General features: G+C 40.8%; 1 protein-coding gene across 1 annotated transcript in view; it reads left to right on the plus strand.

Annotated features, from left to right (window-relative positions):
* Positions 1-27,329, plus strand: part of LOC138981263 (secretin receptor-like) — a 56,693-nt gene extending 29,364 nt beyond the window's left edge. Inside the window, exons 7-14 of the mRNA XM_070354105.1 lie at positions 932-1,097; positions 1,776-1,932; positions 8,402-8,462; positions 9,116-9,185; positions 9,871-9,962; positions 18,995-19,133; positions 19,967-20,008; positions 23,549-27,329. Coding sequence (XP_070210206.1) covers positions 932-1,097; positions 1,776-1,932; positions 8,402-8,462; positions 9,116-9,185; positions 9,871-9,962; positions 18,995-19,133; positions 19,967-20,008; positions 23,549-23,965 — 1,144 coding nt within the window. The 3' untranslated portion in view covers positions 23,966-27,329. The remainder of the gene's footprint in view (positions 1-931; positions 1,098-1,775; positions 1,933-8,401; positions 8,463-9,115; positions 9,186-9,870; positions 9,963-18,994; positions 19,134-19,966; positions 20,009-23,548) is intronic.
* The last annotated feature ends 169 nt before the right edge of the window (positions 27,330-27,498 follow it).

The following is a 27,498-nucleotide window of genomic DNA, read 5'->3' on the forward strand; positions in this document are numbered from 1 at the left end:
TTGTGTCAGCGTCCTGCTCCGGAGCATTGCCCTCAAAACAACCATTACACCCCGCACTAGCCACCTCCAAAATCAGGCGTTTCATTTGTTTGCTCCATTCTTGACACGGTCATGTATTTGAAGGTTTTCACGTCAAGTCATTCACTGCTCGAATCTCGTTGAACCCAAATCCAAAAATAAAGAAAAACAAAACTATCGTGTTGCAGATGTACCTGCTTTTTCCCGGCACACCTTGCATCTCACATCCTTTTCGGGATGTTCATCCTGAGGGCCTTCATCTCTTGAATGAATCTAGAAATAAAAAACAAAAACCTCGTGTTTAGGGTAGCTGCAGGGCAAAAACCTTGTGATTCTGTGTATTGGGTTGAAGCTTCAATCTGAAAATAAAATGACAATTATGATAGATCTGCATGTTGACGACTTCAATCACTCGGAAAACTAAGCATCTAAATCTCTTCGGGGTGTTCATCATGGCGGTCTCCATCTCTATCCTCAATCTAAAAAATATAAAAAGTCTCGTGTTTTAGGTGGTTGAAGGCAATAACCTTATGAATCGTGGTTCTTCAGTTGAGGAATACAACCGGTACCTATTCCAGCCTCCCTCCCCTCTGTGAATCTATTTATTTTGTTATTGAAAATAAAAACATTAAAATCTCCCGTGTTTCGTACGTGACTCTGGATTCTTCAGTTGATACTTACACCTGTGAACTAAAAAGTAAATCGATCAATCAATCAAGAACGAAAACAGAAAGAAAGAAAAAAAGAAAGAATGAATGTAAGACAGAAAGAAAGAAAGAAAGATAAGAAATAAAGAAAGAAACAAATGAAAGAAACAAAGAAATAAAGACAGACCGAAAAAAAGAAACAAGCAAAGGAAGACAGACAAAAAGACAGAAATAGAAGAAAAATTATTTGATAACTTGTGTTGCAGACGACTTCACTGTCCACGCAACACCATCCACGTGAACCTGTTCGGGTCGTTCATCCTGAGGGCGTCCATCTCCTTCATGAAGGAGAACCTGCTGGTGGAGGGGCTGGGCTTCCCCTCGGACGTCATCGAGACTCCGGATGGCGTGCAGTTTAAGCAGAACAGTTCGGTGAGTGCACGGCTGTGTCATCCGTCAGTGTGTTTTCAGACCTCGGGTTCAGTTATCACGGGGTGGCGTGTGAAAAAATAGATAGATGGGGAGGGGGGAGGGGGGTAGAGAGAGAAAGACAGACAGAATGAGAAAGATAGAGAGACCGAAAGATAGACACAAACTGACAGAGTAAAAGAGAGAGAGTGAGACAGAGAAGGTTACAGAGAGCGGGACGGAGAGAGAGACTCGATGTAAAAGGTAGGAGAGCGCCATGGAGAGAGAGAGAGAGAGAGAGAGAGAGAGAGAGAGACAGAGAGACAGAGACAGAGCGACTAAGAGAGAGAGAGACAGAGAGAGACAGAGGGGAGAGAGAGAGACAGACAGACAGAGCGACTAAGTGAAAGACGGAGTGAGAGATAGGCAGTCAAAGAGATTGAGATAGATATAGAGACAGAGAGCAAGAGAGAGACAGAGAGATGCAGGGGGCGAAGGAAATATGGAGCTAAGAAATAAATAAAGTCATGTTAGTTGAATTAGATTAAACGGAATTCAGTAAAATAAAATTAAACCAAATTAATCATAAAAAGAACTCAGTTCATGAACAAGGAGATGCAATGACTTCTCGAGTCGTCTTTGGGTTTGTAATGTTTTGCCTCACGACCAAGTCATTCTTATCCGTATTATTGTTGGATACAGCACTGGGAATGCAAGCTGTTCTTCACCACTTTCCACTACGTGTTGGGAGCAAACTACACGTGGATTTTTGTGGAGGCTCTGTACCTGCATATGTTGATCTCCGTGGCTGTCTTCTCGGAGAGGACGGGTATGAAGTTCTACATCATATGTGGATGGGGTGAGTCTAGATTTTGTTTTCTTTTTGAAAGTAGGCTTGGGTGTGTGTGTGTGTGTGTGTGTGTGAGTGTGTGTGTGTGTGTGTGTGTGTGTGTGTGTGTGTGTGTATGTGTGAGTGTGTGTGTGTATGTGTACGTGAGTGTGTGTGTGTGTATGTGTGAGTGTGTGTGTGTGTGTGTGTGTGTGTGTGTGTGTGGTGTGTGTGTGTGTGTGTGTGTGTGAGTGCGTATGTGTGTTGTTGTTGTGTTTGTTTGTTCTCTTGTTCTGTTCATTGTATTACCTTGGTCAGACAGGTGTTTGGACACTAATGTGTCTAAACAGTGGCTGGGTAGGGAGAGATGGCGTGAGCTGTCAACCCATGTTCTCCGATCAAACACCATCTTTGAAGAAAAATACTTTGATTAAAGATAAATATATAGAAAGGAATTTTGTTGGGAAAGAATTTTGAAATTAATGCAGGTTTAAACCACAAAAGTAGGTGAAAACGAGGTGCATTTTTTTCTCTCAAGTAGATTATCCCACCCTTGTTCCTGTGGCTAAATCAAAATTCCGCAGACGTGTGCCAGAAAAAAGTATGAGGGTTATTGACAAAGCGAGAGAGGTATGTTCGGGGAGAAAGGAGTGTTTGGAGCAGGGGCGGGAGAGACAGAGAAAGCGAATGAAGAAGACGGCATTAGGTCTAACAGAGGACAAGACTTAACATTTTTTTGGAATATCTTCATCTTGTCCTTCTCCTTTTTTTTTTTTTTTTTTGATTCTCGTCCGATTATCATCTCAGTCTTTTTTTTCTCTACCCTCACTACTGGTTTTTTTTTTTTTTTTTTAATCCTGCTTTTCCTCCTTGTCATTCTCTGATTTCTTCCTTCTTTCTTTCTATTTTCCCCTTTTTTGGGTCCCTTTTATTTGACGTCAGGTTCTTCACACGAGCTTCGGTAAATTTAATTGCCCCCTTGTTATTTGTATACCTGCTCTAATTGAATCTGTCCGCCCTCTTTTCTTTTCCTTCGCCATATATTTCAAATGTAAAAACATGAAACTGAAAGGGTCAAGGAAGTTTGATAAGAAGGTTCTAAATTAATGTTGAGTCCTGCTCTTTTTTGTAGACCTCGCTTTAAATGCACAGTCCTTCTTGTGGAAACGGTTGGACTCGCCATCCTCAAATGTGACCATGCTTTTACGTAGATTAAGACCAGCTGTCCACTTGGTCACATATCAAATGTGACCCTCCACCACGAAATGAGTCGCATGTCACCTCGCGCGGTTCTGCCCTAGGCTTAAATATAAGTCCGGGGAGTGTCTGGTAACAGTGTGAGGGTCACCTTGGTCACAGGCTTATAACTCAAACAGTTTTCGCTCTTTTCTAAAACGGTTTTCACCACTGGATAGAGCATCAAAAACTCTTTATGAAAATGTAAACATATGAAAAACATCATGCAAAGGTGACATGCGACTCATTCCGTGGTGGAGGGTCACAACTATAAATGTGACCCTCCACCACGAAATGAGTCGCATGTCACCTCGCGCGGTTCTGCGCTAGGCTTAAATAAAAGTCCGGGGAGTGTCTGGTAACAGTGTGAGGGTCACCTTAGTCACAGGCTTATAACTCAAACAGTTTTCGCTCTTTTCTAAAACGGTTTTCACCACTGGATAGAGCATAAAAAAAACTCTTTATGAAAATGTAAAAATATGAAAATCATGCAAAGGTGACATGCGACTCATTCCGTGGTGGAGGGTCACAACTATAAATGTGACCCTCCACCACGAAATGAGTCGCATGTCACCTCGCGCGGTTCTGCGCTAGGCTTAAATAAAAGTCCGGGGAGTGTCTGGTAACAGTGTGAGGGTCACCTTAGTCACAGGCTTATAACTCAAACAGTTTTCGCTCTTTTCTAAAACGGGTTTCACCCCTGGATAGAGCATAAAAAAAACTCTTTATGAAAATGTAAAAATATGAAAATCATGCAAAGGTGACATGCGACTCATTTCGTGGTGGAGGGTCACAACTATAAATGTGACCCTCCACCACGAAATGAGTCGCATGTCACCTCGCGCGGTTCTGCGCTAGGCTTAAATAAAAGTCCGGGGAGTGTCTGGTAACAGTGTGAGGGTCACCTTAGTCACAGGCTTATAACTCAAACAGTTTTCGCTCTTTTCTAAAACGGGTTTCACTCCTGGATAGAGCATAAAAAAACTCTTTAGAAAAATGTAAAAATATGAAAATCATGCAAAGGTGACATGCGACTCATTCCGTGGTGGAGGGTCACAACTATAAATGTGACCCTCCACCACGAAATGAGTCGCATGTCACCTCGCGCGGTTCTGCGCTAGGCTTAAATAAAAGTCCGGGGAGTGTCTGGTAACAGTGTGAGGGTCACCTTAGTCACAGGCTTATAACTCAAACAGTTTTCGCTCTTTTCTAAAACGGTTTTCACCACTGGATAGAGCATAAAAAAACTCTTTAGAAAAATGTAAAAATATGAAACACATCATGCAAAGGTGACATGCGACTCATTCCGTGGTGGAGGGTCACAACTATATTAAATATCCTGTGTGCTCTCTGTGCACAGTGGCTTTTTTATGAATTACTTTTCGTAAAGTGTCTTTTTCATACATTAATTCAATAAGATAGTCCAGCTCACAACCACTAGCAGTTGGGGTTTTGGTATGTGTCCAAGTGGAGGGAGGATCTTATCCCACGTCACTCTCCTCCGAAAGCGGCGTATGGCTGCCTAAATGGCGGGGTAAAAACGATCATACACGTAAAAGCCGTGGGAGTTTCAGCCCATGAACGAACAAACAATCCCACGTCACAGCCAGGTCACATCTGAGATGTTGAGCCGAACTGTATTCACGGGAAGGAGTCATCCTGAACTCAGGTCAAAATGAGTTCGGCTCATTCTCTCCCTGACCGGACGCGACAGTCCTACGCGAATCTATCAAAACTAGGAATACAGAGTTATCTCCCATATGTTTTTCGCGAGCCGCACTGATCTAAATTTGAGATCAGTGTTCGCGAGACGAAAATGATTTGCAGATTGGCCGACTTCGACAGTGATCTCCGTTCTGTTCTTCACAGTTATGATAAAGACATCGTTCTAAGGTCAAAACAAGTCGAAATTTTGGGACTGCTGCCGGAAGGAGACCGTAATATATGGTTGCATCACTACAGAAAAAAATCGTCTGCTTCAGCGAACGCCGAAACCAAACGGTTGATTATCACGTGACACTTTTGCCATATTTAGAGTTGTTTGCACAGTAAACAGTAAATACGCCAAAAAATAGCTCCCTTGAAACTGTCTTACAAATCAATTCCTTTGTAATTTAAAAATTAAATAACACCATGAAAAATCATTATCGATGATCGCGAAAAATCTCTAAATGTGTAAAACAAAAATCGGTTTCCTTGCCAGACAAGGAAACTCAAGGCATCCTGTCAGGAAGAGAATGAGCCGAACTCATTTTGACCTGAGTTCAGGATGGAGAAGGGGTGTGCCTTTAATGTCACCTACTTCCTTCATTTTCTCGAGCTCTGTCTCTCCCACTCCACCCCTAAAACCCCTTACTGCCTGCGTACGCCTCCCACCGCTTTGTCTGTGGTCGCCATGCATCCTAATCCTTTACTGGCACACGTCTCCGGCGTTTTGATTCATTGACAGGGACAAGGGTGGGGTAATCCCCTTAAGAAAAAAAGTCATCGTCCTTTTCAATGACGTCAATGAAACCTAAATCGTTGAATTACTTTTTTGCTGCTTCATTTGTTTTTACACTGTCCCAAATTTTATTTGCGCGTGTGTAAGGGTTTGTTCTACATTAATCACCACCTTCGTCCGACCGGCACGGTTGGCCTAGTGGTGAGGCGTCCGCCCCGTGATCGGGAGGTTGTGGGTTCGAACCCCGGCCGGGTCATACCTAAGACTTTAAAATTGGCAATCTAGTGGCTGCTCCGCCTGGCGTCTGGCATTATGGGGTTAGTGCTAGGACTGGTTGGTCCGGTGTCAGAATAATGTGACTGGGTGAGACATGAAGCCTGTGCTGCGACTTCTGTCTTGTGTGTGGCGCACGTTATATGTCAAAGCAGCACCGCCCTGATATTGCCCTTCGTGGTCGGCTGGGCGTTAAAGCCATATGTACTCGATGACTATACACGCTAATTGCTTTACCAACAGCTGGAGACATGCTAAATTAAGTTCCCTGCAAGATATTGTGGTCTAGGACCCCTTAAATGTTGAGATATTTGAATTTTTATTTTGATCTAGATCGTCCTATTTATAGATTTGCCAACAGAGGGAACGTTGACGCAAGGGAAATAACTTCGCGTCTTTGTTGACATCCTCAGTTTTTCAGAGGCTAGAACAAGCTGTAATGCATGTATATGGTCCGCGCATGGCGACATATCGTCATTACATGGTCTTATGTCGCTGCCCTACACGCCACCAGGCGTGAAAGGCAGTAAGTACACTTTGTAAACACGGGAGCGCGTACATATGCCTTTAAAGCAAACAAACAAACAAACCTTTGTCCGTTTATTTGATTCGTTCTTCCGTCCATCCACAAATCACTACCTTTCATTCTCTCCAATGTGTTTTTCTTCTTGTGTCTTTCTTCTTTTTGTTTTCAGTTCGTCGATATACTCGATTTCGATTTTTGTTTGTTTTTGAGTGATATAGTTCTCCATCGGTTTCTTTTAACCCATGCTGTTCTTAGAAGACAATGAAACCTGGAGGTTGTACACTTCCAAATCCCAATCTCATTTTCCAGGTTTTTCTCCCCTTTTTGTTTTAGGATTAGAACTGAAATTGTGATTATTTGAAGAAGAAAAAACCAGCCAACTCTGGAGGTCTCGATCCTGAAGACATTCTGATGAGTCGGTGCTAAATTGTTAATATCAAAGGACCTGATGAGGTCTATTCATCACAACGGAGGCCTTCTGGCAACGTTTCTCTAGCCGACAACGTTGCTGGCACCCCCTCGTTTGACTAGATCACAAAGGAAGGCACCTCGCGCAAATGAGAATCATTTTCCCTGTGTGTGGTCAAACTACTGACACTGGGGAAGCCATTAGCTTCGAAGAATAGAGTATTCGGGGGATCCATAATTGGAAATAAGTGGGTCAGTTGGGAAATGGGAACCAAAGCTCACATGTTCATAATCGATGCGAAAGGGGAAAGAGTGTATGCACGTCTCTGACAAGTTCATTTCTCTTCCCTTCTTCGTGTAAACTATCTATATGTGCAATATTCATTGTGCTTTTATTTCTAACCGGTTATATTCACTACTTTATATTTTTTTAGTTGTGTACGCTTTAAACTTCCGGATCAGGCGTAATGAATAAGCGAATGAAGCAAATATCTCAAATCTCAACTTTGAAGCTATAGGAGCCTCGAACCTAGTAGTTTGCCAGGCATTTCTCGGTCCCAAAAACACAAACAATGGCAACTCTTCAAAAGTACATCATTCCCTCCTTGGAAATCCTGTCCCCATTATGAATTTGAAGATTGATTGTTGCTCTTTTGAGGGTCACTTGAAAGGAAGACACGCGGGCCGGATGGCGGCCCCTAACCCAAGATCGTCCCAAACGTCTTCTCTATGATCGACTCGATCAGAAGACAGCGCTGAACTGAGTTGAGGGTGTCAATTGCGTTAAATAGCGAACACAAACCACTCTATAAGGGCAACACTCCCGACTTCAAAACTCTTCCCCCCGTTATGAATATTGAAGATCAATCATAGCTCTTCAGAGGGGCACTTGATGGCAACGTTGTTGCTGCATTTGGTTGGCAACTGAACACGGCCGGCACGTGCTTGCACACAAAGTCAGCCTAATAAGTGACAGTGTGGCACACTCTGCCTTCACCCTCCTGGTGTGGTGACCCGGCCAATGTCTCGTCTTTTCTTTTGCAACTATGGTTTCATTGCTTAATTTTGCGCTGAACGTTTGGTTTTCATGAAAATTGAAATACATTTTGCAAGCGTGATAAATGAGAGATAAAATTGTTGCCGTAGTGTGCTTGTTTCTTGATTGTTTTCATAATAGTTTGGGTTTTTTTATTTGAGAAAGAAAGTGACGTTAACGCTCTAAATATCTACGACATCTGAAACAAGTGTAAGAACAATGTATACGGAATCAATCTCACTTTATGGAATAACAAGCCTTGACTTTATTAACAAGCGACTTTCACTCCTCTCATGAAACGCGTTTTTACATGTTAGATATGTGTTTGTTATTTTAGCACTTTACAAAATACATATCTTTTATACCTTTGCGAAACCTTGCAGTTTTTGAAAGTGCAAGTACTTTCAGAATTTGGTTATCCTTGCAAAGCGTATGTAGCTTGCCAATTTGCGTAAAACGGCGTGAATGTTTTAACACAGCATATCCCCTTTGAAAAAAATCAAGCGACCAAAACCGTGCAGATTTAACCCGTTTAAAGCGTGTATTCTTAATCGTGACAACTTTGTTCTCTTTCCAGCTGCACCTTTATCCTTTGTCATTCCTTGGGTGGTTGTGAGAGCCACCAACGAAAACGTGTTGTGAGTGCTTTCTTCTCGCGTTTCTTTTAAAGTTTATGCATTTAGAATTAACATTAAAAGAAGAAAGGTTAGTTATTATTGTAACGACAAAACAAGACTCTCACAAGTACATCGACCCAATTGTCTTCATAGTGGACTGACAAAAAAATCATGATGAGGCAAAAACAACAAATGAACGACGTAGCTGAGTGTGGGATGGTTGACATCCGGCCATTTGGTCAAAGTTGAAAGGCTCTTGTTTGTCTGTTTAATCTGTATTTTGGAACGTTAGCAGTCTATATGTTTTTGAATCAATGCATTTCGGTAATTAAAATGATGTCATCGTCAGGTTGATGATAATGTTCCTTTCTCCCCATCCGCGCGTGCGAGCGTGCGTGCGTGTGTGTGTGTGTGTGCGTGTGTGTGCGTGTGTGTGTGTGTGCGTGTGCGCACATGTATGTGTATGTATGTACGTACGTGTATTTCCATTTTTTTTTGTATAACACGTCTGAAAAAGAAAAGAAGAGGCGATGATATTTTGATATTTTCTCTTGACGATTCTGTTTAATGTAGTTTCTAAATGAATGCCCAAAGGCTAGCCGTTTTTATGAGAACCAGCCTTTCCATCATTGACGTGTTTTCCTCACATAAAGATTATTCTTGTCTCTTCTCAGATGCTGGAACACACATCCAACAGAAGCCTATTTTTGGATCATGAAAGGTCCCATTGTCTTGTCTATTGTGGTAAGTGTACGCGTACTGAGATCCTGGTTTGGAGAGGTAAAGAAGTGGGGGGGGAGGGGGGATTGCGGAGTTGGCAGCAGAAAAAAAGGGTCTAGAATGGGATAGGAGCCAGGGGCGGATCACATCATTTTTAAGGGGGGTTTCCAAATTTTTGTTTGGGACAATTCGACGACGCGAAGCGTTTAGTTGAGGGCGCGAAGTGCCCCCCCCCCCCCCCCCCCCCCCCCCCCCCCCCCCCCCCCCCGGAAAATGTTGATAAAAACAAGGAAAATGGAGCAATCTGAGCAATCAAAATAAGGACAATTGGTCGATCAAGGGTCAACCTAGGCCAACAAATTACCCAACCAGTCTGACAGTCTGTCGATCTGTCAATGCAGATTTACAAGCTACTTAAATTGGAGAGAAAAATACCTTTAAATGTCTGGAGAAAGAGAAGGGGTTTGAATTAGACATGATGCTAAGAAAGGGAAGGCTGATGATGATGATGACGGAGACGATGACGATGACAAGAGGTGCTCAAAATGAGCGAGGACCATTCGGAACAAAACTGATGTGACAGTGACGATGGCATTAATTTGCACTGACAATCACGGTTATCGCTTGTTGTGACTGAAACAGTATACAACGAGAACGCTTTCGATGTATTGCAAATAACAGTAATTATGTTAATTTTTACTGCTCGTAGGTCAACTTCGTGCTGTTTCTCAACATCATCCGGGTTCTGTTCACCAAACTGAACGCGGTCAACTCGCCTGAGGCGAAGAAGTTCAGGTACAGGTAAGATGGTCGTCTGCTTCTTGTGCTTTGGCCCTCCCCCCTCCCCCGCACTCCCCTCCTTAGCTCGCTCTGCCATCTTGCAGTGTGTCAGTCTTTCTTCTTCATCACCCTGTTTCTATATTCCTTTTCTTCCTTGTTTTGTTCCATATCTTCTTCTGCTACACGTACCGGTCGCCTGCATAGGTAGCTGGTGTCCGGGGAACCTGAAACGAATAACCATTCTCTGTTAGTAAGATTTTGTGGCTTGGCCTGGATCTTGTCCAGAAGAAATTCTGAGGTTTCTGATTTGGGCAGAAATCCAATAGTCCCAGATGTGATGTGCATAAGATTTGATTGATCCTTTGTTTTAATAAGATTTGATTAGTCTTTGAATATCTTTCTTTCTTTATTTGGTGTTTAACGTCGTTTTCAACCACGAAGGTTATATCGCGACGGGGAAAGGGGGGGGAGATGGGATAGAGCCACTTGTTCACAAAAGCACTAATCAAAAATTTGCTCCAGGGGCTTGCAACATAGTACAATATATTACCTTACTGGGAGAATGCAAGTTTCCAGTACAAAGGACTTAACATTTCTTACATACTGCTTGACTAAAATCTTTACAAAAATTGACCATATTCTATACAAGAAACACTTAACAAGGGTAAAAGGAGAAACAGAATCCATTAATCGCCTCTTACGACATGCTGGGGAGCATCGGGTAAATTCTTCCCCATAACCCGCGGGGGGACTTTGAATATCGCTATCATGAGATCAAAGAGACAACACTTAACTAAGCCAGGTCCTTTTTCCTGTTGTTGATGTTATTGTTGTTTGTGTGTTCGTCCACATCAGAGATTACTAGATGAACCTAATATAGTGAATGTTTTTTTGTGTCTATGATCAAAGGTTGTAATAACAATAACTCTAACAGATATTGCCAAAGATGCCAAAATAAGAAAGGTTCATTTATGAAACCCCGCTTTAATTCAAAACGCTATAACATTCCAGTTTTAAGATTCCTTAAGTTGACCATTCTTGGGTGTGGGTTTTTGTTTACATAGAATCCTGTCAGAAAGTAGAAACTAGCAGAAAAGCAGAGAGGTAGGGTTGCAGGTGGACCAGAGAAAAATCATCAGCTCTGATTCAATGTGTTCCCCATTCAAGCTTATTATAAATCTCGCTTACTCTTGTTGCACAGACATGTCGTGTGCACTTAGAGCGCTTACGTCCCTTTGTTTGTCAGATCTATAAATAGCGCTTCACCTCATTTGATTTGCATTCTTATTACAAACGTGTTGCGACACTTTGTTTTCTTGCGGCCATGTTTTATTTCTCAAATAGATTTGGTCACATTTGAGTAGAATTTCTTTGATGAATCAACCTGCCCACACACTATAGCAGTCTCCATTTGGTTTCAATTCTGCTGGTCCAACTGCTATTTTGTTTAGCTCTCATTTTTCTTTTCTAACAAAAATTTGCAAACGAACGAAGTCACGGTCTGCATACAGTTTAGTGTACATATTTGTTGGTCTTTATGAGCGATAAAACTCTAAACGTCATTGTCATTCGAATCAATCCTGGCGCTTTCGCTATGCGTAGTTGCTGGTATGCTGCTGCTTGAATTTCAGAGTAAGTTACATTTGTCTACAGTCCAAAATTCTTCGAAGCTGGCGGTTACATGGACCAGGTATTGTGTTGTGTTCGCTGCAATTCTCGGCCAAGGTTGGTTTCACGTGCACAAATGACATGAGTGGCAACATATAGTGAGATATATACTCTGTTGTACATAAGTTTTGCTTCCTTTGTAGAAAATGTGTCCACGGTCAACGCGTGTTGAAGTGTTGCTTCCTGCAATGGTGGCTCTGGTAAATGCGGTATACGCACTGAGTGGTGTTACCAAACTAACAGCTGTCAGTCAGTAGATTTGTGCTAACTTTGTGGTGATATCAAGAATCATCATTGTTTTTCTAACCCCGTTTATTATTTGTTTCATAGTTCTAACCACTTTAGTGATGTTTTGAGGAATGGCCGCGAAGGCAGTCGACAAAACGTAAACATTTATTTCAAATCGTCAAAAAGCAGTTTTTTCCACGATTTCAAAAAGATGACGCCAAGGACAGCTTGACACTTGCTAAATTGCGGAAACTGTTGTATCCATTTCGGACAATTCTGAGAATAAATGATAGCAATATCCCTGTATATATGTGTATGATGAGCACACAATCAAAATTAGACATAGACGTAGCTAAGTACATTTGATTCTTCTGTATCAGTAGGACATGTTGAACTCCGAGTAAGCTGGTCATCGCGATAGACTGAATAAGTAGGTGTTGCCCAATCCAAGAAGTCTGCACACGGCTATATCCCGACTTGGGGCTATTTTGGGAGGCTGCGTACTTAATTCTGGGCAGATGGGGGGGGGGGGGGGGGGGCGGAATGTTTTTAAATCACAATGGTTTTTTACAAACAGATAGCGGTTCCACAACCCCGTCACCTCCAATCCTGTGGTCAGGTGCCCTCCCTCCCTCCCTCCCTCCCTCCCTCCCTCCCTCCCTCCCTCTCTCCCCCTCCCCCTCAAACTAGCAAATCAACAACTTGAAACTAGTCCCTAATAGGTTGTTTGCCTGTGGTAATCATCAACGGGGGCGGAGTGCTTGGTGATGGGTCACTAGAATGGCAATGACGGAGGGGTGGCGTATTAACTCTAACGGTCCCAAGATAGGCCAACTGGTCCGAAGGGGACGCAAAAATCTAACTAGTCAGTCAGTCAGTCAGTCAGTCAGTCGGAGGGGTGGGGTGCATATTTCAGTGTAAGAGTTTTAGTAACGGCCCTGATCTGGTTGCGTCTTGCCAAAAGTGTTGGTGCGCCAGATTGTACATTTCGTATCAGTTAACCTTCACGTAAGTATAGAGGATTCCCGGAAATAACGCTGTTGGTATATTTTATCATGGTTTGTTGAAGAGTTGCCCCGCTTGTAGCCGCGGCAAGCCAACATGACCGTAGTGCCTTGCGCCGAGCTCCGATGTGCATGTTAGTTTCTTATTTTGAGATAAGAAAGTGTGTTTGTATTGTATTGTATTGTATCGTATTGTATTGTATTGTATGGTAGTGCTTTGTATGGTATTGTATTGTATTGTATTGTATGTTTTCGTAAGAAAAAAAACATCACATCGAGCTCACAGGCCTCCACTGATCATGAGTGGCACTGAGCTATATTTAGCACTGTGACCCTATAAGTTTCAAGCGGCGTAACTCTTCTCTCGGCCAACCCTGACAGAGTTAATTCCAAACATCGTCTATCATGAGGATTATTCAAGCTTTATGTGGTCTCTGTCTTTTCACCTTCTTTCTTTGTCCCGTTTACAATTGGCACACTGTTTCTGTTACATTTCAACTCTGACTTTCTTGTTTTCTTCCCCAGGTATTATTCTGATTCGTCCATTTTCACATGATAAGTATCATTTCACCGTTTCTATTTTAACGCGCTCATTTTTCGCTTGTTGTCAATTTTTTGTAACAATAATTAACCCGCCAGAACTATGTTTTTAGTTAGCTTTTCCAATATTCATTGTTTATCTGTTTTGTGTTTCTATTTTGCTTGTTTATTCATTGATGTTTACTTATAAGTCGGTAAAATATGTGTTAGCATAGATATAATGCGGGTTTTGTGTCTTTTGATTCTTTTTATTTTATTTGTTTCAGTATTAACCTTCGAACGTACGATTTGATCACAACAACTTAGATAAATTCGACGGCAGCCATTGCGAATTAAGTGCTGTGTTTCATAGATGCGTAGTTCTTCAAAAAGTAGATTTTTTCTCTTGGTACGCCTTGGTTTCATCTCCAGTCCTTTTTATTTTGGATACAATACCCCCTCTCCTTCTTCCTCCCCCTCCCCCTCCCCCCCCCTCTCTCTCTCTCTCTCTCTCTCTCTCTCTCTCTCTCTCTCTCTCTCTCTCTCTCTCTCTCTCTTTCTCATGGTGCGTTTGTGTGTTTGCGTAGGTAAAATAAGTGGTTTAATGTTAAAAAAAACCTGTTAATGGTCTCTGTTGTAGTATGAGGAACTTTCCCAAAGGCCTTTATTTTTTCTTGTTTTAAGATAGCTTGCTAATCACCAACGGTGAATGAAACAGATTCCACGATCAGTTTTTTAAATGATGGTGTTATTTTTGATTTTTGATTCTGTGGTAATTAGGTGGCTATTTTTTCGCCTATTTTCTTTTTCTTTTTCTTTTTCTTTTTCTGTTACTTTTTCTTCACCACCTGCTTCCTCATTATACTCCCCCTCCTCTTCTTTTCAGATCCATTTTTTTTCGCAAACAACAACGTTGACCTCCATTTTGTTTTGTCTTCTGTTACTTTTTGCGTGTGATGCTTTGCTTTCGCCTGAATTAGAGCATCGCATTTAAAGACGCTGTCGCTTTAGAGTTTAACCTTATTTGTGCTTGTTTCCTTTGTAATACCGTTATTAAAGGTATACATTCTTGTTCGTGCAACCCACTCTGTCAGCCGTCAAGGCTGTGTTCAGGCGTGTACAAGGATAAGAGCATCCTTCCATTTGAACACATACCAACATGTGATGGCCTGGCTGCTTTCTGTGAATTTATTCTTGGAACTAATTTCTTACCTGACACCAGTGTCAATCTCCAGAGTTGATACAGCAAAAACAGTCATCTCTTCACAGAAAGCAGCCAGGCCATTACATTTTGGTATCTGTTCAAGTGGAAGTATTTTCTTATACAATGTGAAAGCCTGAATAGATCTGCGGTGATGAAGTTGCTTACACGACACGGGATGTCACTTTTTTTCTTGCTGTGACCAAACCTTCCTTTGCTTGCTTGCGCTTGAGTCTTGTAAGAACATGATGGCTTGATTGCATTTTGGGAAAAAGTGATTGAGTGTTCGCCGTAGTAACATTTAAACAAGTCGCTTAAGGCGAAATTACTACATTTAGTCAAGCTGTGGAACTCACAGAATGAAACTGAACGCACTGCATTTTTTCACAATGACCGTAGTCCGCCGCTTGTGCAAAACAGAGTGAAACTGACGAGCCTGTTCAGCGCGGTAGTGGTTTCGCTGTGCTGCATAGCACGCTTTTCTGTACCTCTCTTCGTTTTAACTTTCTGAGCGTGTTTTGAATCCAAACATATCATATCTATATGTTTTTGGAATCAGGAACCGACAAGGAATAAGATGAAATTGTTTTTAAATCGATTGCAGAAATTTAATTTTGATCATAACTTTTATATTTTTAATTTTCAGAGCTTGTTTTTAATCCAAATATAACATATTTATATGTTTTTAGAATCAGGAAATGATGTAGAATACGATGAACGTAAATTTGGATCGTTTTATATTAAAAACAATTATTACATTTTGTCACATTTTTAATGACCAAAGTCATTAATTAATTGTTAAGCCACCAAGCTGAAATGCAATACCGAAGTCCGGCCTTCGTCGAAGATTGCTTTACAAAAATTTCAATCAATTTGATTGAAAAATGAGGGTGTGACAGTGCCGCCTCAACTTTTACAAAAAGCCGGATATGACGTCATCAAAAGTATTTATTGAAAAAAAGAAAAAAACATTCCGGGATATCATTCCCAGGAACTCTCATGTCAAATTTCATAAAGATCGGTCCAGTAGTTTGGTCTGAATCGCTCTACACACACACGCACAGACAGACAGACACACACACATACACCACGACCCGCGTCTCGATTCCCCCTCTATGTTAAAACATTTAGTCAAAACTTGACTAAATGTAAAAAAGAACATAAGAAGGTGCTTCATTTATCACTTTGTGTGTAGAGTTAAACTGCACATGCGCGCGCGTTAACTCGCTTCAGTGGAAATACGCTCGCGCATGCATGCAGATAACTATAGGGGTTGCCACGCATACTCTGATGCTTTCACGCATTTAGAAACACAGACATGGACGTACTGACACACACGGATGGACGGACGGACGGATCGACCGACAGACAGACGTAGACAGGCAAACGTACCGCACGCACGCACCCGCAAACACACGCACGCACGCACACACACACACACACACACACACACACACACACACACACACACACACACACACATACTCAGACAGCATCGACTAACGACTTCAACGTTTCCATTTGAAGTCAGGTTGACTGAACTCAATGAGATAATAGGCTCACTGTATTCAAGATAATTCATGCACAAATAGAGTTTTGAATAAATAGTTTTTTTAATGATATTAGATTCGTTTTCCCTTTCCTTTGATATTTTTTTAAACCGTGATTAATAATGGTCTGGTTCAGTGTGATACTATTGTTTTGTGTGTTTTTTGGTGTGGTGCAGCGAGCTTGGTTTTCGAGTAATGTCAGATTTATTTTTAAATTCTGCTGTCACTTTCTGTTGCAACCAGTTCACTTGTTATAAAAAATGTTTTACACAAACTCGGCGGGATTAACTGCCCGCACGAAACGTAAACTATTGTTCCAAAGTCATTTTAAACGGCTTTCATTGTGTTAGTCTGGCCTGTTGTAATTGTTTTTTTCTTCTGCAAGTTTACAAGTACTCTGTTGATGTCTACGTTTTACATCTCTTTTTATAAGAGATTGTTTGTTGTAAGTTACTCGTTATTAATTTTGTTTAAGTGTCGTACTTTTTTTTGTACCGCAGCCGACGAGTACTATGTATACCTTGATATACTGGAGGAGTGTTTTGTTTGTTTGTTCTTGTCGGGCTTTTTTTTGTGTAGTGGGGTTCCGCTCTCTCTCTCTCTCTCTCTCTCTCTCTCTCTCTCTCTCTCTCTCTCTCTCTCTCTCTCTCTCTCTCTCTCTCTCTCTCTCTCTCTCTCTCTCTCTCTCTCTCTCTCTCTCTCTCTCTCTCTCTCTCTCTCACACAAATCACTCTTGTCACAGCGCCCTTACCACGCTATGCGACACCTGGTTGTCTGCAACAAACCGATCTGAAATCAGTGGTGCTGTGTTTCTCGACTTTAAAAAAGCGTTTGATCTTGTTGATCATTCAATTCTATTGAAGAAATTACAGTTGTATGTCAGAAACAGTTCAGTGTGTAACTTCTTTGCTTCCTATTTACATGACAGATCTCAATATACTGCCCTAAACTGTAAAATATCTAATGAGGAGACTGTGAAATGCGGGGTGCCTCAAGGTTCAGTGCTTGGGCCGATCTTGTTCTGTCTGTATATCAATGATCTGCCACTGCATATTTCTGATAGTAATGTAAGAAGTGATTTTTTTGCTGACGATTCTTCTCTTCATGCAAGTGGAAAGTCTGTTCCAGTAATAGAGTCCTCCCTTCAAACAGCTTTAAACGATGTAAATAACTGGTGTAGCGCTAATGCTATGCCTGTCCATCCAATAAAAACTAAAAGTATGGTAATTGCAACCAGACAAAAACACTAGATTTCTCCACTCAAACTAAATCTTACTATTGGTACGCAATCAATTGAACAAGTTCAACAGCATCGCGTTTTAGGGGTAATTATTGATTGTGAATTCAAGTGGCAGGCACAATTACAGCATATTTGCAAGAAAGTAGCCAAGAACGTTTTCCTCCTATCCAAGTTAAAGCAATTTACGGACAGAAGGACTCTGGAAATGTTCCACCATGCTCATGTAATGCCTCACATTAATTATGTTTCGACGCTCTGGCAGCAGTGATGTCCACTTGAAAAAGTTAGACTCTCTCTATCGTCGCTCGGCCAAACTCATCGTAAAGGATAATGCTTCAACAGATATGAAATTAAAAATGCTTAACTTTCTTCCACTGAAAAAGCATCTCAAGTTAAACAAAGCCATTTTCATGCATAAATTGTATTACGGTAAAGTGCCGATTTACATTACATCTTTATTTAATAAAGCTACCCACAGATATGGGTCGGTCAACTTGATCCCACCGATTCCACGAATTGACCTGTATAAGACCAGTCTTGCTTTTTCGGGTACTTCAGTTTGGAATTCGCTTCCATCATCCGTTAAGCACTTAAAGTCATTAAAAAGTTTTTAAAAATGTGTTAAAAACCACTTAATGTCTGAGTAGTTTAACGCCTTTTGATTTACCACACTTAGTATTACGTCAAAGATATGCTGTGCATTGTATGTTCTGAACATAATTTTGTTGTACTATTGCTACATGTTCGACTGCTACCAGCTTGTATTTATAATTACCTGCATAGTATGCATTTGATTTTATGAATAACCACATATGTATGCTCTTCATGCCTTATCTTCATCATCATCATTATCATCATCATCATCATCGTCATCATCATCATCATCATCGTCATCTTTATTATCACGTGCTGAAGTTTTCCGACCTCCTTTTGTTGGTTAACTTTTTAACTTTTAATTTTTTCATTATATAATTGTGTGTCTATGCGTCCCAAGGACAGATAGTAAGAAAAGGCGTAGCCTTAAATCTTAATCCTTGTTAAATAAAGTTCAATTCAATGCAATTCAATTCTCTCTCTCTCTCTCTCTCTCTCTCTCTCTCTCTCTCTCTCTCTCTCTCTCTCTCTCTCTCTCTCTCTCTCTCTCTCTCTCTCTCTCTCTCTCTCTCTCTCTCTCTCTCTCTCTCTCTAGAGCATGATGTTGAGAAAGTGCCAGCTGCACTATACCTCTTAATTCACATCAATTAACTCGCAATTTACCTCAATGCAATGCATTTTGTGTACATATGTATAATGTGTTTTCACTTTAGTTATCTGTTAAAATGTAGAATTTTGGTTTTTCCATTTTCTATTTTTTATCTTGTATTTTTATTTCATTTTCGTAGTTAGTCCCTCTTTAGGGCGAGGGCTGGATGTAAAAAAGCAGACCACTGCTTAATCTACTACCCTCATTAAATAAAGAATTGTCATTGTCATTGTCATTGTCATTCTCTCTCTCTCTCTCTCTCTCTCTCTCTCTCTCTCTCTCTCTCTCTCTCTCTCTCTCTCTCTCTCTCTCTCTCACTCTTCTTTCCCTCCTTCATTCCTTCCTTCCTTCCTTCCTTCCTTATGTCTTTCTGACGATGCCGTAATGTGTGTGTGTGCAGAAAGCTGGCCAAGTCTACGCTGGTTCTGATCCCGCTGTTTGGCGTTCACTACATCGTGTTCCTCTTCATTCCCAGCAACGTGGATGAGAGGACAGAGCTCGTCAAACTCTACTTTGAAATGTTCTTTAATTCTATACAGGCAAGTACTCTAGTTCATTCGATTTAGTTTGACAAATGTCTTCAAATATGTACAGTTGAATACTCTATTTCATTCTATTTAGTTTGAAAAATGTCTACTTTATACCGGCAAGTACTTTATTTCATTCAATTGACGGAGTTAGTCATAGTTACACAATTGTCGTCTACTCTGCAGTTCTGTATAAAGGAATGCTCTATTTTATTCAATGTATTTACTCTTCGTCAAATTCAACCTCAAAACGTCCTTTAATTCGATACAAGTATTCTATTTCATTCAATTTGGTTAGAAAATGTCTTCAACTCATCAACTCTTTACAGGAGAATACTCTGTTTCAATTAATTTATTTATACAAATGTCTTCGTCAATTTCTATTTTGAAATTTTTTAATTCTATACAAGCAAGTTCTCATCTATTTCATTCAATTTAGTTAGAAACATGTCTTCAACTAAAAACAGTCAAATACTCTACTTCATTCAATGTAGTTACACAAATGTTTTCAATTCTATACAGGCGAGTAGGGATATTCACTTGTGTGACCTCTTTGAACAAAACAAAAATCATTTTCACTGTCAAGAACGAAGCCAATATATTCCCGAGAGCGGCCGGAAATGAATTGCAGAAAACAGTTGTACGTTTTCAGAAGTCGTACGAGATCTGGAGCGGTATGATTTGTTTTAATGAACAGTTCTATCTGCACCTAATGATTAATTATCCCGTTTCGCAACCCCTTGAAACCTCACGAGAGCGCGCGCACTTGCGCACACACAAATTGTTCCGATGCCTGTTGCGGTTTTGTTATTAACACTGAACTTTAACTGACTTTTTCTTTTCAGGGTTTCTTTGTGGCCTTACTATTCTGCTTCTTGAATGGAGAGGTAAGTATAGCACGTTATACATGTATGTAATAAATCTTATAGTTGAATTCTCTGAGAGACAAACTGCTGGTTGCTTGGTAGACATACGGTGAATGAAGGAGGGTGACTAAGAAACAGACGTAGGATCTGATAGAGAGGCGGAGGGACAAACCAGACAGATAGACAGACTAATAACAAGAAATTCCTCCGAGGTAGGAAAAACACCCCCGTTGGTCAAAGGGAAATAACCATTCTCACTGCCACCAACTGAGAAGGTTATTTCCCTTTGACCATTAATATGTCCCTCTATAAGTCCTTGTAGAATCTTAATCCACCAATAACTCCCTAACCGTGTGTTTGACTGGTCCCAATGTTTGTAAGGACCGTCTCAGGAATGTATAGAACCTGTTCACCAAGTTTGGTGACGATCTGTCCGTTCATTCTTGAGATCTATATGCGAACACAAACAAACAAACAAACAAACACATCGACCGAATCCTATACACACCCCTATACCGGGGGTGTAAAAACGTGGAATGGTAACTTATTGGAACGTTTAGTTAAAAATTTAAAAAAATCACAAGTACGTCGACCGAATGATCTTTAACTCATTCGCTGCGCGTCGGAACTGGAATTCCGACACCTGTGTTTAGCGTTGGCTGCGTGCCGGCACTTGAGTTCCGACGGATATCACGAATTTTTAACGGTGTAAACGGTCCTGCTGACCAAGGGAAACAACCCCTGCAATGAACTTCTATCTGTCTACAGTGGTACCATTCACTGTAAACAGTTCCTTCCCTTAAATTGTTGGGATTAATAAAAATTTTGTTGACGGTGTGCGACCCACGTGTTTTGACTTTTCCAAGATGGCGGATCGTTCTGCTGAGACGTAGTAATTTGAAAAGAGTGCTAGAACGTGTTATTCAGTACGGTTCTGATCTTGACCTCAGTGATGATGATAGTGGAGATGATATTTTAGATTCTGGTGACGATTTTGTGCCAATGGACGATCATTTGGGTGATGATTCGGGCAATGCAAGTGTCGATCATGACATTGTGTATGATGAACCCATGACGTAGAAAGTTTTTTTGTTTTGCTTCAAATTGGATATTTTGCGTGGATATGAAGACAACAAAAGGTATGTACTTTCAAATGTTTCATATATTTTCTAAAAGAGTAAGTTTCAAACTTTGCAAAAACATAAGGTATGTAAGGTTATCTTGTGTTGTTGATTTTTAATATTTTTTTCAAAATGGCTCTAAATCGCGCGTTGGCAGGGAACACAGGGGAAATTTAGCTGCGCAGCGAACAGACTAACCCTTAAGGTAAAAAAGCTTATTTTTGATATGATACCTGGAATTAAAGACATAATTATTTAAAGTGGGTGCCGGGTATGTAAATGTGTTAATGAAACGATGTTGTAACAGTTTTTGGAAGGATGTTTTGAAACATTATAAGAAATGCTGTTCCTTAAGCGAGGTAATTAATGTGAATGATTTTGTTATTTGTTTCCGAATGTATACGTTACAATTTGAACATTATACGAGACCACGGTACAACAGTAAATAAGGCATGGATTGAAAATGATGTAGTGTTTGTCCATCAGTTGCTACATTTAAATGGAAATTTCTTTACCTTTGAAGAATTTAGGTTAAATTTTCCTTTTGTTCAAACTAATTTTTTATTCTATGAGGGAGTGATTAAGTCCTTACGAAAATATCAGAGAAAAGGACAAATTGATTCGTTGAATGGTTTTCAGATTAGGGATTATAAACCCTGGCAGATTATTTGTTGAGGCAAACAGGCAATTAAAGAAGTCTTTTTGAAATCAAAATTTGATGATAACCCTGCAGGCATGAAAAGATGGAATATGTATTTTTACAACCTGAACTGGAAACAGATTTTTAATAAGTGTTTTAAAACAACTAAGGACACACAGTTAAGATGATTCCAGACCAGATTGCTTCACCGCATTCTTGGTGTTGCTAGCCGGTTATTTGTTCAAAAGATTCTTGACAGTCTCCTTTGCGCCTTTTGTAAAATTGAAAATGAAACAATTTCCCATATATTTTTGTACTGCCCGCTTACTCGGAAATTTTGGACGGATTTGGAAGATTTGTTAAACAGAAGTGGTATTTACGGCGCAAATGTTCTTTTTGCAGAAGAATTTATTTTGTTTGGGTGTATGAACAATGTTAAGGTAGATGTGGTTTTGGATTTTATCATTTTGTTTGCAAAGTTTTATATTTATAACAGTAAGTTACAAGAGACAAGGCCACTGTTAGAAATATTTTAAAGAAATTTGAAATACAGATTTGAAATAGAAAAATATTCCAGTTTCAATTCTGGTAACATTACCAAATTTGTAGAATTATGGTCCCCATATGAAGAGTTGGTTAGGTAGTACGCTAGGTTGTGCAGAGATGTGATGATTTGTGTATATTATAATTATATGTGTTTTTGTTTTTGATTTTTGTTTGTTTGTTTGTTTGTTTTTTGGGGGTTTTTGTTTGACCGTATTATTAACTGACTGTACTATTATTAAGCAGGTAATACGTCCATAATTTCAAGTATTGTAATCTGCATGTTATGTTAAGCTCCGGCCTTACTTGTAGGCGAACGGTATGTTATATGTCCGTCTGTCTGTTATGTCCTAATGTTGTATATATACTATGTCTTGTATACTTGCCATTTACATATTTATTATAAATGTTGATGGATGAATGATGATACATTGTAGACGGATGCATGTTATTGATTAAAAGCCCCACAATGAAAAAAAATGAAAAAAACCCTTAAGGTACAAATAATAAACTTAGCTTCGAAAGCGTTGCTGATGCCTTCATTAGCAAGATCTAGATGTGGCACTTTTCAGCACGTGTACGGGAACGTGTACGGGTAACGTCATCAAATCTAGTTTTTCCTTTACGCGTTTGCCAAGATCTGCAGTCTTGGTGGGAGCAAAACAACGTATGATTTGGAACTTGGGAGAAAATAAGTGAGTCACGGGTGACGCAATATCTACACGTACAGGTCTTTGCTACACGTTCGAGCATCTAGAACACTGTATTGTCTCTGGCGAGAATGGTTGTCAGAGAAACAGAAAAACGGGAGACTGAAGTGCAACCTTGATATACGGACGGATTCTCACAGAGTTTTCACAGAATTTATTTCGCGTCGTCTGGACAGGGATCAATCCGAAGCCTCGTTGTGGAGCTAGAGGGAAGTTTTGAAAATAAGAAAGTAGTAGTCGGAATGTAGGTCAAGAAACTGAGAGAGACACGTGTGACATTCACTTACTGCTGGTGTTTGGGGAGTTGAATTAAATAGTGTCGGCATACACATATTTGCATAATACCCGCTTTGCTGTCCGAAAGCGGACGTAGCAATTTGATCATTTTGATCTAAATAGTGTGGTGCATGAGGTAGCCTATATGTGACGTTTTTGTGAAAAGCTTGAACTATTCTGAAACCTCCTGTGAGGCGGAAATTGGGCTGTAATGTGTGGTTTTTCTTGATTAGAATGATATTTAAATGTACATTTGTCTTCCCTTTTTCAGGTTCAGAGTGAGATTCGTAAGACATGGGTGCGGTTTCGCTTGAACCATCAGCGCAGTTTTCGCGAGAACTGCCGGGGGCGCAACGCAGCCAATTGCAGCACGTTCACTACCTACATGTCACGTGCGCGCGAGTCCATTGGCTCCTTCCAGCACGTGACGGACATCCGCGCAAAGCCCGACGGTCGGCCCTGCAGCATTCCATTGGTCGACGAGACGCCGCTCAACTCTCTCACTGAGGCCTTGGCAGAGCGCCAGCCTTTGACCAATGGGAAAGGCGTTCACATGAAAGGGCTGGAGATTCAGCCAATCATGAGCAACGGTTCAACAGGTGGCAAGGAAGGGGGCGGAGACAGTCAGGATGACAGTGGCGGGAACCACAGTTTGATCAATGACGAATACCGCGCAGCAGATGCATGAATTTCATGAAGATTATGACATAAACGTATCCCAAAGGCTGGACATTTTTTGCGACACGGCAGACGAATTTTTGCGACAAACTGCAACAGCGGATTTTGCGAAATTACTCCTTTTCGGCCGGATTTCACTTGCGGCAGGTGACTTCGCATGCCGCGACAAGCTATCGAGGCAAAACGATTGTTTTCGGCAAGCCTGTCATAGATGCGTTGTTTTGACTGCAGAGCGTGTCGTGCAGGTAGAATGGTTTCTTTGTGTTAAATTGACTGGCCTTACTGCTTCTAACAAAGATCAACACAAAACGACACCTTCAACGCTGTGCACATCAATGCTGACTTTAAACTAGTGATTCTGGTGGTACACGATTTAAAATTGTGCACACTATTTCAAATATTCAAATATGCATTCAAGTTTTGATTCCTTCAGCTTCGTCAGTTGATCTGATACGCGAATGGGCAGCTCGGCATTCATGTTAACTGTAATGATATTACAGTCTCACACACTGTTGAACCCCCCTCTAGGAAATTCAGCTACATTTCGTTGAAGGAGCCCCAGCAATCGCATTAATATTCTCTGTTATTTTGCTTTGCATTTCAAGGTACCGTTGACAAAATTACAGCCCGGCTTTGGAGATCCACTGAACACAGAAATGCGGGACATGGGATTGTACATGCTTGTGAAATGGGTTACTTGTATGCACGCTGTGGACGTGTGATGGAACAGGAATTTACGGATCCCGGCAACTCAGAAGAAACGATCGTAGTGTGTCTTGGTCGTTTAGGATCGAACCTGAAACAAACACGGCAGTGTCAGCTCTATTGCTGTTGACGGTAGTGTAGATAAATATCTGACCTCTGGCCCTTGATCTTCTTTAACAGTTTAGGTAGTTATGTACTCAATCGGGGTAAAGGTGCGAAAACAAATGCGGACTTTCATCGGCATCGATACTTTGGAGACAGCACGCCAGCACTACTGGCCAGAAGGCACCAACCTGGGCACCAAGCTCTGGAGACCCGCTGTCGAATTGCAGAAGACTGCGGACTTCATGGCAGCCACCGACCTGAGGATATGACGGCCATGAATATCGAACGCAGACTCGGTAAGAAGAAGAAGCCATGATATTTGAAATACGTGACAATCAAAGCTGGAATTTGTGCATAAAGATGGTTAAATCCGTCGCTGGACACACTGACGCCATGAGAATTAAGAATTGATTTTTTTAACGGATTTTCTCGCCAGTTTAATGCCGAAAGCTCGATCACTCTTTGATCACAGCTCTAGTGGAGAAAAAACCCACTGGTATGGTTAACCTCTTTGAATGAGCAGCAATGTATGACTGCTATAAAAAAAAAAAAAAGAATAAAAAGTAATGTAAAAAAACAGTAATTTAAATTACTTCAAGAATGGGAAGTGGTAGGCCCTACACATGAAAGAGTGAGACTGTGAATTTTACACAAAGACACACGTCATGAAAGAAACGGAATTAGTGATAATAAGGAACGCTAGTTCTCAATCCTAGAACGGAGCATCTTGTCCATAATGACGCAATGGAAGGAAACATGGACCTCGGAGGAACAAACATCTCGAGAATCAAGACCGAGAGTGTTGATCTCAAGAATCAAGACCGAGAGTGTTGATCTCGAGAATCAAGACCGAGCGAGAGTGTTGATCTCGGGGATAAAGGTCGCAAATGGATTTCGTGAAAGACACAGTATTGATTTGAAAGAAAAGTGGCTTTGTCTTTAACTTCGAGGAGAGGAGATATCGACTTCAAGAAGAGATGCATTGGCTTCTCACACAAACAAAAATGTTCTTATCGCTTCTTTCCATCATATTTACCACCACAGATATGTCGAGTTTTCACATGGGTTAAGAGTATTCTTTTCACTTGGAAACACACAACAAATCAACAGCCTGGCTGCTTCTTGTGCAACCTGGGGATATGTTGCTGATTTTTATTGTTCAGTAAAGATTTAAAGAGGTGTCAGTTAAGACTGAATTAATTCAAGACACGTTTTCCCACTGTACACAGCCAGGTTGATGTGTGGAAGGTGTCCAAGATTAAACGTGTTCCTTTAAAGCAACCGGCAGTGATGATTGCGACAAACTGCTCAGTTATCTGGCCTCTATAATAGGACAAGAAAACTGACGCGAATGTACCGGGGCAATCACTTTGAGTTCTTCATACAAAAACTGACCAAGAAACTGCATACCTTGTGTGAACATCACTGAATTTCGTCAGCCGTATGACAGTACCTATCATACTCGTAGTGGACCGAGGCAATCACTTCGAGACGGGAACTGACCCAAACTCTGAATACCTTGACATATGTTCTGAAGCCCTATGACACTAGCAGTCATAGTGTGTTATTTACACACTACAAGAGACAATCAGTGCATGGCACGACGTGCAGCAGACTTCTGTCAAGATGTAAACAACGACTGTGATACCAAAGATGTTTCTGTTTTTTTTTTCGTTTTTGTCTTCTTCTTCTTCATTCGTTGTAGCTCATTGCTTGAACATTAAAGGCGCATCTCTTCCCGCGTGAACAGTTCGGTTCGTCATCTCAGATCTGGTCAGGCTTTTACATGAGATAAAACCGTCCCTCCACTTAGTCACATACTCCAAATCAACAGCCAGATGATGTCTGTAGGAATTCATTTTGTGATAGTCGCTGGTGTTTTTTGTGTGGTGGATTTTTTTTTAGAAATCAGTTCATCAAAAAATTCCAACTCACCAAAGCAAGGGTGTTCATTTTTATTCTGAATGTACGTTTGGGAACCGGGTTGCTAGCTTCTTCTAGGATACAGACAAGGTGTTCAAAGGCATTCAGGTTGAGGGGAAAACTTATGTCTTCAACTCAATACCACCACACTAGGTTTCGATCCTGAGAATTAAGACTTAGACTGGTGTGGAAAATGTGTTTAGGGATTTGTAAGCCTTGTGTTCATTACCTCATGGTTGAGTTTTTGTAATAAATGCACAGACTTTATGATAAGATAAACTGAGTAAGCAAGATCTTTCAAAGAGGTTTTACTGCAGAAGATATTACACTATATCATTTCAATTCATTACTGTTGTTGATATATTGTTCTTGCTTTATAGAATATGTTATGTGTGTTGTGTTTTGGCACCTTTCAATGATGATACCATCCGTGCAATCGTGACGTCATAGTGTTATATGGTATAGCTGTGATACTTTGCTAACAGTTGGTGTAAATGTCCATGTGATACTCTGAACAATTATGTTATCGTTTGAGACGTACTGTGACATGTTTTTTGACAATCAAAATAATGATGTAGTGAAACTTGCTTGATTAAATGTACGAGATTGAGTCCCCATACTGCGACGACACGTGCAAGAGAGAGAGAACGAACGAACGAACGAACCAACTTTATTTTTCGAGGGTAATGGAGTAGATACAGCAAAGAGAGAGAGAGAGAGAGAGAGAGAGAGAGAGAGAGAGAGAGAGAGAGAGAGAGAGAGAGAGAGAAACACACACACACACACACACACACACACACACACACAGAG

The sequence above is a fragment of the Littorina saxatilis genome, linkage group LG12 (genome assembly GCF_037325665.1).
Source record: "Littorina saxatilis isolate snail1 linkage group LG12, US_GU_Lsax_2.0, whole genome shotgun sequence".
Taxonomy (NCBI): Eukaryota; Metazoa; Mollusca; class Gastropoda; order Littorinimorpha; family Littorinidae; genus Littorina; species Littorina saxatilis.